Source organism: Mytilus trossulus, chromosome 2 (assembly GCF_036588685.1).
Source record: "Mytilus trossulus isolate FHL-02 chromosome 2, PNRI_Mtr1.1.1.hap1, whole genome shotgun sequence".
NCBI lineage: Eukaryota > Metazoa > Mollusca > Bivalvia > Mytilida > Mytilidae > Mytilus > Mytilus trossulus.
Window position 1 is genome coordinate 79,637,989 of NC_086374.1, and position 12,985 is coordinate 79,650,973.

The 12,985-nt window shown below is 32.0% G+C and overlaps 1 protein-coding gene across 1 annotated transcript in view; it reads right to left on the minus strand.

Annotated features, from left to right (window-relative positions):
* Window positions 1-291: 291 nt before the first annotated feature.
* LOC134706020 (uncharacterized) overlaps window positions 292-12,985 on the minus strand; it is a 30,864-nt gene continuing 18,170 nt past the window's right edge. The window contains exons 12-22 of the mRNA XM_063564730.1: window positions 9,496-9,832; window positions 9,147-9,293; window positions 8,410-8,589; window positions 7,657-7,743; window positions 6,778-6,951; window positions 5,640-5,742; window positions 4,224-4,390; window positions 2,692-2,880; window positions 2,046-2,105; window positions 1,351-1,596; window positions 292-407 (exon numbers count right to left, since the gene is read on the minus strand). Coding sequence (XP_063420800.1) covers window positions 327-407; window positions 1,351-1,596; window positions 2,046-2,105; window positions 2,692-2,880; window positions 4,224-4,390; window positions 5,640-5,742; window positions 6,778-6,951; window positions 7,657-7,743; window positions 8,410-8,589; window positions 9,147-9,293; window positions 9,496-9,832 — 1,771 coding nt within the window. The 3' untranslated portion in view covers window positions 292-326. The remainder of the gene's footprint in view (window positions 408-1,350; window positions 1,597-2,045; window positions 2,106-2,691; window positions 2,881-4,223; window positions 4,391-5,639; window positions 5,743-6,777; window positions 6,952-7,656; window positions 7,744-8,409; window positions 8,590-9,146; window positions 9,294-9,495; window positions 9,833-12,985) is intronic.

Consider the following 12,985-nt stretch of genomic DNA (forward strand, 5'->3'; position numbering starts at 1 on the left):
TTATTAAAGTGAGAGGGTTAGCGCTATAGAACCAGGTTTAATCCACCATTTTCTACCTTTGAAAATGCCTGTACCAAGTCAGGAATATGACAGTTTGATGTTGTCTTTGTCCATTCGTTTTTGATGCGTTTTGTTATTTGATTTTGCCATGTGATTATGGACTTTCCGTATTGATTTTCCTCTAAGTTCAGTATTTTTGTGATTTTACTTTTCAAAAGACGTTGCCATTCGATGTAAGAGCTTTTTTTTAACATATATATATATTTATATATAGTAATCATTTATATAAAATTTCGTATATTATTTTATTACACAATTTAAAAGTATCAATGACCACTTGGACATTGTCTTGGAGGCGGAGCATACTTTGTCGCTGGTTCAGGGAGATGAAAATTGCCTTGTTTATACTGTAATATAAAAAATGTAATACTGTAGTACTTGTTTCATTAAAAAAGTTCATATTTGAAAAATTAAAAATATATGACTAACTAGTCGCTAATGATAGCAGTGGCAGATTCATAATTTTGAAAGGGGTCGGGGCTAGTTAGCCAACGTTTGGACTAATGCTTCCAAAAAATAAATGCATTTATCTTATATATATTTTTCCAAAACAAATTCAGCTGAATAAATCAATTATAACAACAACAAAAAATGTATTTTTTTAGATATCTATTTTTTTCAAGGTTTGAAAACAGAACTTGTCAAACACTATTTAAACTTTGCTATCACAAACTTCTTTTTTTTTAACAGCGACTTTTTTACTATGTACATTTTAATATTTGTATGCTTTCAAAGAATATGTTCAATAGAAACCGACGTTAACTTAAATTATAAACAGTTAAAATACAATGCTGAATACGTTAGGAGCTTAATGACAAAAAGAGATCTAAACGGGATTGCTGAATTCATTTTAGGTGAAAATTTATCTGAGGGAGTTGTAACCTTAATTTCTAAGTTATTTCTGTTTTAAATTTACATTTAATGTTTTTCGTGTCGTCTAACACACCGAGTAGTGACTGGATTGATCAAGTAAAAGACTACTGTTAAAAGTGTGTGATGATGAACGTTGTTTAGGTCCTCTGCTTTATAAAACATATCCATTGAGCTAATATCTAAAATTCGACTTTTCTTGTCCTCTCTTGAGGAAGAAGCGCTATTTCCTATACTGACGTCTAATGTATAAGTATACGATATAGTATTGCCATTTTAATATTGAAATTACTGAAGAGAAATTATTGTACGATGTGCCGTTAAATTGGTACCATTTAATGTTTATTATCGTTATTAGTTTTCTAGCAAATATGTTTGCAGAATATCTGGGATTTTTCTTTTTATATACTGTTTACTTACATGTATATTAGCACTTTTGTCTTGTCCATAGCAGATATAATTGTACGTAGAATTGTCAACGATTCTATTAAAGTTATCACGAACAGATTTATCTTTCCAGTCCCAAGTATTGAGTTGTTGTACAGCATGCCAAGGAACGCTGCTTAGTTTTTCATAGTTGGGTTGACTGAGACAAAATGTAACATCCACTTTCGGATAGTAGAACAAGAAAGCCAAGCACATTTCCGATGTGGTCGGTAAACCACCCTACAATATGTTTATAAATTTTGAAACACGTGTTATGTTAAGATGAAAAAAACAAAAGTATCCTTAGATGACCTTGTTAAACAAAAAAAAGCACCATCTTTGCATCAATATGTCTACAAAACAAACTTTTAAAATGAAAATGAAATGAAACCTTCATTGATTGAATTTATTTGCGTTTATCTCAAATTTTAACAAAATAGATATTTCATGTAGTCGATATCACCTGCCATGTGCAAGGTTTGAACTCATCAGCTCTAGTGTTGACAGTATAGTGTAACAGTTATGGAACCTTTATAAACCACTTGGTCACCGATGACCTATAACCTGTTTAATCGTACAATTAATGGACAAAATCAATTCAGCGTAGGAGAAAATAAGATCAGCAATAACGATGAACCCAGGAGAAAACAAGCATTAAGTATAATAAACTATATATTAAAGCAACTTACAACAGTTGGTTTGGTTCTTGACGAGGAATCGTAGGTACAGTCCATTGCAAGGCTGTCGCCCTGTATAAAAAAGTTTGAAATGTTATGTCTTTGTATGTATGTTTAATTATCTCCTAGTTTAAAAAGACAAGTTTAAATATTGTTTAATACTTTTTTAAGTTTTGGTTTCTCACAACATATTTGTTCTCTAATATTTTTGTTTTTGAATTTTGAAAACTATTATGCATATTTATCAACCGATGTTTTAGATATATTATATAAACAGAGAATCTTTGTTTCTTACGCGCTTTTCTTGTATGCTTCGCTTAAGTATGTAGATAGTTTCAGTATAAGTTATTAAAAAGAAGGATAATAACTTTATTGCAAAAGGTCAAAAACCTAATTTTATTTTGAATCGGTCACAACTAATTTATTAGGAGAAGCATTGTGATCCAGACCATGATTAAAGACAAAAGTGTATAAGCTGTAAAGACAAACGCAACAGATGCAATCACTTCAATAAATATACATACTTCTGATATAGTGACACACTAATTGTATTGTTAAAATAAATACACACATATATCAACAACAACAACTTATTAATATAGATGTAGAATTAAAAGTTGACGCTTAAATAAGAATATTGCACTGAGACTAAGCTTACGTATTTGATCTCTCTTTCTTGTTTCATGGCCCTAAAATCTTGGTAATCATAATCATAGTTGTCGTCCTTCGAGAATGGCTCAAGTTCTCTATCTCCTCGAAAATGACGTGCTGTCAACTTGGCACCCAATAAATGGGCATGAAGAAGAACACCAAACACATTTAAACTGTTTGTCTGATTACCAACAGCCTGTGGAAAATAAGCAGAACACAAAACACCTTTAAACTGTTTGTCTCATTACCAACAGCCAGTGGAAAGAAAGCAGAACACGAAACACCTTTAAACTGTTTGTCTTATTACCAACCGCCTTTCGAAAGAAAGATAAGTAAATTAAGAAAATTATTCCACTGAAAGAGAAAAAAAATCGCATTCAGTTATGTATTTCTCTGTCCTGAGTGGTACATTTGTATAACGTTTTTTTTGTACAGTTCAGTGTTTCTGTTGTTCTTTTCATTTCCTCTTATAGCTGACGTGTTTCACTCGGTTTTGATTTGTGACCCAGATTTTTTTACGTAATCGTTTAATAACAAGATGTATACTATTGTTGCCTTTAAAAAAAACAAAAAAAAAACGTTTCTCGGTTTTTTATAAAGAGACACTGATAGATGAGACCGTTGTTTTTCCTGTTTGAATTAATTACACTAGTCATTGGCTAATTATGGCTCGCTCCGATGTGAAGACCGTACTTTGACCTACACTTATTTGCTTTTTACAAATTGTGATTTGGATATATAGTTGTCTCATTGGCACTCATACGACATCTTCGTATATCTATCGATATGATGATTGTCGAAATATAACCTGTCCTTGTATCGCTAATACAGTTTTTTTACTTTCAGTTCCTTTTCAACTTCTATTGTTTACGCAAAAAATAAACAAAAATGGTTTAAAACAGAATTTACTAAATACAAGATCTTGTACGTATGGTCATTTTGTTAAATATATTTCCTTTCGATCTACTTTAATTTAAGTGGACACAAATACACGAGTAAAGTATATCGGTAAAGGTGAGGTCAACATGGCTATCTGAATCTTTCGTTAAACATTGTCCTGTTGATCAAAGGAAACAATGTTTTGCAAGAGTATGTGCTTACTTGTAATTAAATATTGGTGTATACATGGTAAACGTCTATTCGTCTATAAACAGAAAGTGTCTTCCAGTAGATCGAAAAATCATTCACACGTTACATCTCAGCATAGTGATGTTCAATATAAAACAAAAGAGGCAATCCTTAACACTCGCATTGCTTGTTTTTTTAGTTTTCTTTGTTGTGTTTCGTGTACTATTGTTTGTCTGTTTGTCTTTTTTTAATTTTTAAGCCTCGACTTTTGATTTTGAATGTCCCTCTGGGATCTTTTGTGTCTTTTTTTTCAACAACCAGTATTTGGAAGTAACGCAATTTTTTGAGAGAATAGAGGACGAAAAGACAAAATGACTACGAGCGGATGGACATGATAGTCACAACAGTATACGACCAGTCAATTGGTATTACAATACCAGTTAGAAAAATATCATAGCAATGCAGTCTTACCATTTTTATGCAGTCCTCGTGACAGTGACTTTTTGATACGAATCCCTTTTCGTATGGGGGAATAAACTGTAAGTTGTTAACCATTGCACCAATTTCAAGCATTCCTGCATCATACTGTCTTAATGTTGGCGTGACTGTTATTCTGAAACCTGAACTATCTACGATGCCTGTAAATTTTGATATCAATTAATAGTTATATAGTAAACATTACCATTGACACAAAAACAAACATTTGGAAATATACTTTTGTTCAAAATTTAGATTGCATCATCAACTACTATTTTTTGTGCAGACAGTTCTTTTATATATCTATATCCAGCCTTAGAATAAAGCCCAAATAATATTACACCATAAATGTCACAAATCGTTGTCCTGTTAATTGTAAAATCTATGTCCCTTTCACCATGTCCTTTTCAGCTGATTTTACAGTGTCATCTAATGTTGTGGTTTCAGGTTGTGGTGTTACAGAATGATTCATGTTAGAGAGGAGAGTTGAACGCATTATATATGCGATTGTACGAAGCCATATCACATTACTGAAAACTACCTTTTCAAAATATCACGGAATCAGATAAACAAATTGCCATACAATTGATTTGCAAGACGTCAGGTTTGAGGCTGGACAAAGTGAAACAGATTCTGTCATACGACGCAGATCTCGACTAAAAATAACACAGATATAAGGCTGGAAATAGATTTGATTCTCGAGGCCGAATATTTGACAGCTAAGATCTATAAGAACCGAAACATTTGAAGAGCTATACGCATAAAAAGAATATAAAAACAGCGAAATCCCGCCAATGTCAAATTTGTCTGAAGAAAATGAAAGTGTAGATTCATAATAAATAATAAATTCATAAACATACAATTTTAGAGAGATTTGTTTTCTAAATCATAACAGTACTTAAGTACTGACTCCTGAGTTAATGATACCTCAGGGGGGCTCTTAGTCCAATAGCAGCCGTGTCGACCTAGTGCTGTTCAAAATAAAAACACTACTTAATAAATTGCATATGTCCGGAACTTTAAAAGCTATATTTGAAATCTTAGGAGATAGAAGAATTGAAACAGTTAAAATAATATATGACATGATAGTTCGATAGGTTACAAACTGGACTTTACTTTCAAATAAGTTATATATAATAAAATATATAGTCTGTTACGTTTGACTAAATGTTTTACAAAATTACTAACGCGTCAGTTGAATTGAACAGAACCGCGGATACCAGATGGACACCATACGACAATAAGATTAACTTTCAGTATCCATATACCTGCTTGAAAAAAAAGTTATTTTCTTTTGTCACATTCACTGCATAGAAATTAATTTTCTAACTGCAAATAGCTGTTTCGTTAAAGAAAATTGCAGTAAGCAGGAAATATCGACGGCATAATATATTTACTCTGCATCCATACCTGATTTTAATGTTGGATTAGTGAAATGTGTTTCCAGAAGTAGATATCTTGCATCTCCAGGTGAGTTCAATGAAAACCCAGCATTATGAGGAAGGTCATATCCCTGAAATATTTAATAAAAGTTGTCACTCTAGAATACCAATTTGAATATTTATAAAGTTATTTTGATTTTAAATGAATTTTTTTGTAAAAACGGCCGGAAAAAGAGCATATACATAACTAATAACTTACTTGAAATGGACGATTTAATATGGTTTATTTATATTATCTCCCATTTACAAGAAAAATAATATTGTTATGTTTACCCTTCCGGAGCACCTGAGATCACCCCTAGTTTTTGATGGGGTTTGTGTTGCTTAGTCTCTAGTTTTCTATGTTGTGTCATGTGTTCTATTATTTATCTGTTTGTCTTTTTTTTTTTTACATTTTTTGCTATTACGTTGTCAGTTAAATTTCGATCTATAAGTTTTATTGTCCCTCTGGTACTTTTCGTCCCTCTTTTATCTAAACCACATAATAGTTGTACTTGAAGTATCGTTTCCGAGTTCAAAGTAGCAATAGTCTGATAGCCGGGGCCTTTGTAATTTCTAAAACAAATACTTATTGTGGACATGAAATGTTTTCAATTTTAGTTTTCAATGCATTTCGACTAATGGAGTTGATATTTGAACTCGCTAGATTGGAGCGGTGCAACAGATTAGTCTTGTGTAGACGAAAATACAAACATACTTGTCGTTTCATCGCTTATCATATACTAAATTCTATTTCAATTAATGCAAAAGACAACAAATTATTTGCTAGGACAACAGTTGTGTCAGGTAACTGGTTTGTGAAAGCTTTAGAGTCAAAAATAAGAATCTGCTGAAGTAGTCAAAATTTAATTTTAATCTAATCAATCACAAGTCAACTTATCTGTAGTGTGACGTTATATCATTATAATTTAGTCAAATGTATCCAGGCATATATACTTACTGATACTAACGAATTTACGCAGTTCTAAAATCTTGAAAAGTTGACTTAGAAATTTTCGAAAGGTTAAAAAAATTGATGGAATGCAAGTTTAGAAATAAGTATTACAGTGGTAAATCACTTCATCGAACCACGGTATACTAATATTGCCTTTATTTATATAACTTACAACGCCACCAATTGCCCATGCTAACATGACATCGTTGCATTTTTCATATTTCTTTGGTTTGGCACCATAACAGTCAAAGACAGATCCTACATCGTTATCTGTTGCAGTGGGACAACTGTATAGCACAAAGTGATGGACCACATCTTCATTACCACGTGTGATTATTGGTTCAAACTTTAAAAAAAAAGATAGTTACATGATTTGAATAAGCATTGGTCTGGCAGTGTATGATTTCGTTTTCATGTATTGAAAATATATATGTTTTAGATTACAGTACATGGTTAATACAGTTTTATTTCAAATGGAAAATAAGTTTAGAGATTGATTAATTTAGTTATAAACATATGAATTCAACAAATTGCATAGTTCTGTATGACATGACACGCGTTAAAAAAAAAAAGTTCTTGACCTAATAATTCATCGATAAACCAGTAAGATTCCGAAATTATTTTTTATTATGGTTAAAGGGATTATCACTAGTTAAGACAACAAATTGAAATATGCTTTTTGTTTGTTTCAACCCTTTGAAATTGAGAAATATTGAACCAGTTTGGTTCAAATTTGTAAATTTTAGATAAAAATATCGTTGATATTTTGTTGCATTGAGAATAAAAAAAGGCCAGTGTCGGTCAATTCGGAGTTGATAAATGTGATAGCTTATGTCCCCTGATGAACGTATATCACAGGAACAGATTACTTAAGCTTAGGTAAAACATTCGGAATTTTTCGTTCTCAATGCTCTTCGACTTCGTACTTTAATTTGTCTTTTACACTATTACAGGTATGTCGTTTATAGACAAACCACGACTTTGGGGTACACAATTTGTGCCTGGTTTATTGGATTAGTACATTGATAAAGGTGAAAATATAAAAAAGTACCCTAATCACGTGGCGCTTGGAAGGTTTTTCTGGCACTTTAAAAACTGTACACTGGTATGTAGTATCTGTATCGGCTGGAACTTTAAACTGAAATACAAATGAATATGAACAGCATATTGTAAGGCAATCAAATCTTACACGCCTTATTCATGTTGTTTACCTAGTACGTAATATCCCTATATCTTTCTCTCTTTTTTGCTAGCCAAATTTATTCTGAAGTTATTTTACTAAGAATAGAACACACAAAGAATGTAAAGCAATAATCAACATGATATAGAAAAAAAACCTATAAAATAGTCGCGTATTCTAATGATCGACATCTTGAATAACAAAATCACTTTTGATTTCTTCAATGTATAAATGTTTAAAACGTCAATCTTAAGAATAATTTAAATAATCGATTTTCAAATTCTGTTTCAAGTTAGTTTATTTTACATAAGTGTTTATTCAAGTTTAACCCCGCTGCATTTTTGCGCCTGTCCCAAGTCAGGAGCCTCTGGCCTTTGTTAGTCTTGTATTATTTTAATTTTAGTTTCTTGTGTACAATTTTGAAATTAGTATGGCGTTTATTATCACTGAACTAGTATATATTTGTTTAGGGGCCAGCTGAAGGACGCCTCCGGGTGCGGGAATTTCTCGCTACATTGAAGACCTGTTGGTGACCTTCTTCTGTTGTTTTTTATTTGGTCGGGTTGTTGTCTCTTTGACACATTCCCCATTTCCATTCTCAATTTTATAGAAAAATATCCTTACATTGTTATGAAGTATATCGAAATGTTCTGCATCAGGTGGTAATTGGTAGTCATTTGCCTTGACCGCCGAGAGCAACATTAAACTTTTAGCTCCTCGTCTGTTTGCTCCATGCCATGGCAGTGCATCGAACGACGCAGGATCATCAGGGTGGTACGAATAAATAACCTTGATAGTATTATCCTTTTCAAAGTAAATTATGTAAATTAGAAAAATTGAAAAATTAAAATTAAAATCTTATTGACATGTCATAGTAAGGTTTTGTCTTTTGTTTCGTTTTTTTTTAACTATGCATATTTTTTTTTGAATTCAAAAACACTTAAAATATACGTGTTTAAAAACTAAAAAAGATTATTAGCTCAAATAAGTTAAATAACTTATACAAAGAGATGACTTGAATTATCCCTTGGTGAACTTTTCATTTTGATGAATACATGTACATATGCATACTATATTTGAATATGGAATATATATATCAATATAAAATGGAAGACTAGTGCTCCCGCCAAAGTCAAAGGTTATGATATTTGAAGAAACTTCCCTAAATCATTAGTTTTCCGATCAGATTTTTTTGTCTTCTTTTTGTAATTAAAGATTTATTATATTAGTCTTTTTTAGTTATGGTTTTAATTATTCTTTTTTGTATCTCCTCACTTTTTATAATATTATATTTTTTTCCAAATTTAAATGTTTGAATAGTTCAAAAATTTAATAAATCTTGTAGACAAGATTATACTCACTGTGATTTGGTAGTCTTTGTCATCACATGTATCTAACTTCCTAACAAACTTTAATACTGTTCCGAAGTTATCTTCGAGTCCCTGTAGAAGCATCCAGTCCTGGCTTACATCAACGGTAGGAGCATAGTGACCATCAGTATGACAATCCTATATGATATATGGTAAATCATGAAAACTCCAGAATCTCATTGATATAACAAATAAAAAGTAAAATACATTGAAAATTTGCATTCACATATAATATTATCAAAAATACTATAAGTTATCTCAAAAACGTTAGATCATCAAACAAACACATGTATACACGCGTGTGCTGGATATAAAAACTGTCTATAATAAAAGGACTCACCTTGAAATGAGCCGTTCCGTTGCTGTCAACCCAGCCAACAACTACATCAGATGGAAACATTTTACCATTAGATGATAGACCAAAGCCAACATATCCCTTAGTCTTAACATGAGTCTCAAACGTTATATGTGTTTTATTAGTTTTCCAAAATAACCAATAATTTCCGTCACTGTCTAGTTGCCAGCTATTCCCGAAAATTTCAGTTGGCGTCGGTTTGGAGAGCGACACATGTTGGTCATGGGTAGCAGCATTTGGTTTTCCTATGCTTGTCCCGAACAAATAAAGAAATGCAAAATAGATTGTGCGCTTCATTGTAATTTCTCTTCTCGCAATACCTTAACGTGTGATCTTGCTTAAATACCTACAGAATAAAGGTGAATTACTAGAGATGATGATTTTGAAATGTATTGTCCTATGTCAAGAACTTATACATACGTAACTTTTTTTTATCGATAATAATCAGACACAATCCACTGTTACATAGAATTTGGTGTCTATTTTGAAATAAATTCTGATAAGATTGTTGAATAAATATTTACATTTAAGCTACCTGAAGCTCGTGAGTATGAAATGTTGACCACGACGGCAAAAAATGTTTATAAAAGATAAACGAGAGATCAAAATATGGTACAATTATAACTAGTTATCAAAGGTACCATGATTATAATTCAATACACCAGACGCGCGATTTCTCTACATAAGACTCATCAGTGACGCTCAAAATAGTAATAAAGCCAAATATTGTTAAGTACAAAGTTGCCATAATCTCATCAAACTACTAGCTTATTTCCCCTATTTTTTTACAATTTTTTTACAAGACATGCACAATTTTTAAAATGAGAAATGAATACAACGCTGTCCAAAAAAATGGTCGGACTTCTTTTTTAAAAGATATTTGATGTTCAAATTTCTTCATTTCATATATTTGGCTTTGTCTTTGTCTTTACCTTTTTTTTTTTTTTTTTTAGTTTATAAGTTGAGTGCTCGCCGTCGATTAAAGTATGGTACAAGAGAGTAGTTATGCAACTTTCAACACTCAGTTTTTGCAGATGGTATCACTCGATTACTGTTGTCACGAAATATAAGTTCGAAAATTGCGGTATTTTGTTGGTTGGAATATCCAAAGTTTATATTGTTCTTCACTAGTTTTTTTTTTAATATTTATTGTCTGGAAGTCATCAATTGTCGTGGAAGTAATTAGTCTTTTTAGACTTGCTTTCTGTAAATATTCGTTTGACTCTATAGTAACCAGCCCCTCAACAACCTTGAAAAAACTTTTATCAGGGCGTCTTCACTGGAAATTTTAAAGTTACAGTTTTGCGAGCCCATTTATAAACCAACCACGTTTGTAGATGTTCATAGGTCCCATGACATTGCTCCAAACGCCATTGTTGATCTGACAAGTGAAATATAAAACGTTTTCTTGATTCGCTTGATTTCGCTAAATGAGAAATATGAGTGATCTTTTGAAGCCTTCGAAATCCTATAGGCAAAACTGTTGTCTATGTTTTACTTCGGTAGAAGATATAAAAAGTAAAATAACAAAAATACTGAACTCTGAGGAAAATTAAATCGGAAAGTCCGTAATCACATGTCAAAATCAAATGACAAAAAAACATAAAAAACAAATGGACAACAACTGTCGTATTCCTGACTTGGTACAAGCATTTTCAACTGTAGAAATGGTGGATTGAACCTAGTTTTATAGCGCTAAACCTCTCACTTTATAAGACAGTCTCATCAAATTCCGTTTTACTTACAATGATGCGAGAACTAAACAGACATAATTAATAAAATAGTCAAAATGGGTATATCAGTCATCACCGTGTTACAATTTTATCAAAAACACAAAAGCATCTATCAAATAAAATCACATTCATTATTTCGCGTGTCTGACGGCAGAAAATTTATACGTCACATAGGAAGAAATTGTGTCGTCCAAATTTTATATGGAAGAACCGTTTCACAAATGAAATCGGATATGTTCCTTACGTCGTAACTACAATCCCCTTCCCTTTTATGAATTTGACCTACCGAATTATACTATTTACCGGATTTGTAATCACATATTAAGCAACACGACGGGTGCCGCATGTGGAGCAGGATCTGCTTACCCTTCCGGAGCACCTGAGATCACCCCTAGTTTTTGGTGGGGTTCGTGTTGTTTATTCTTTACTTTTCTATGTTGCGTCATGTGTACTATTCCCCATTTCCATTCTCAATTTTATTTTTTTTCTGTTTTTCTGTTTGTCTTTTTTTATTTATAGCCACGGCGTTGTCAGTTTGTTTTAGATTTATGAGTTTGACTGTCCCTTTGATATCTTTCGTCCCTCTTTTATACAAAACAATTTTATAATTTCACATGGGCAATGTAGGCATACTGTGCAGGGTTTAAAAGTAATCAGATTGTGAAATGGTATGATGTCGTCTGCAGCACTGTCTGAAGATTTTAGTTTTCGGACAGTAACTTTAGTTTAAGTGAATGGATTTCTGAAAACTTTTTAGAAGGTTCATTACCACAAAAGGAAGTTTGGGGATGATGGTTCCAACTGTTTTTCAGAATAAGGGACCAAAAACAAACATTCTTATAGTTTCAAGTTTATCACTTGCATATTTCGATTACTCTTGAATTGTACCACAATTTTTGATACCACAAGTAGAAAGATGAGATTCATTTAAGGGGTTTGGAGCCAACAGTTTTGGAAATAAAGGACCCAAATCAAGCATTTTCTAGTTTCAAGACAATAACTTGCGTTTAAGGAGGCTCGCGGGTACAAAATTTTCAGCAAAAAATTAAACATTTGTTTTTTCATTATAAATTTTATTTATTGCACTATTAGTTATTACTTTATGATATGGTACAAAAATAATCTTACTGTTCTGGAATTAATTAGGGAACAAAAATAATGCTGTTTTATATTACTAGTAGTATAAAATGCGCATTTCTTGACCAACCTCAATGGAGTTTTATTTTTTGATTTTATGGGTTATTAAATATAATGGAACAAACAATGTATTAATTATGGGCCCTGTTTTTACAAAAACAAAATCTTGGGTTCTTTGATATAAGGAAACTTAACATGTATGCAGAATACAGGCATCGAAAGGCGTCATTATGAAGGAAAGGGTTAAATTGTGCCACAATGTTTAAACCACAAGTAGAAGGTTGAGATTCATTTTAAGGGTTATAGGGCTTAAGTTGAAGAAATATGAGTAAAAGCAATCATTTTCTTAGTTACAGGACAATAAGTTGTAATTATTTGCATCTCTGATATTGTACCACAATGTCCCATATACAAAAAGGGGAGACTGCCTTTTGTTTTATTGCCCGAAACAATGTAGGAATTTGGGACCAGAAAGAAACTCTCTGAAATTGTAATACATGGATCCATACTACAAAGGATAGGCTTTATTAACGGGGGGGGTGGGGGGGGTGGGGGGGGGGTCCTTTTTTTTTAAGGGATTCATATTTTTTAAATTTGGATACTTG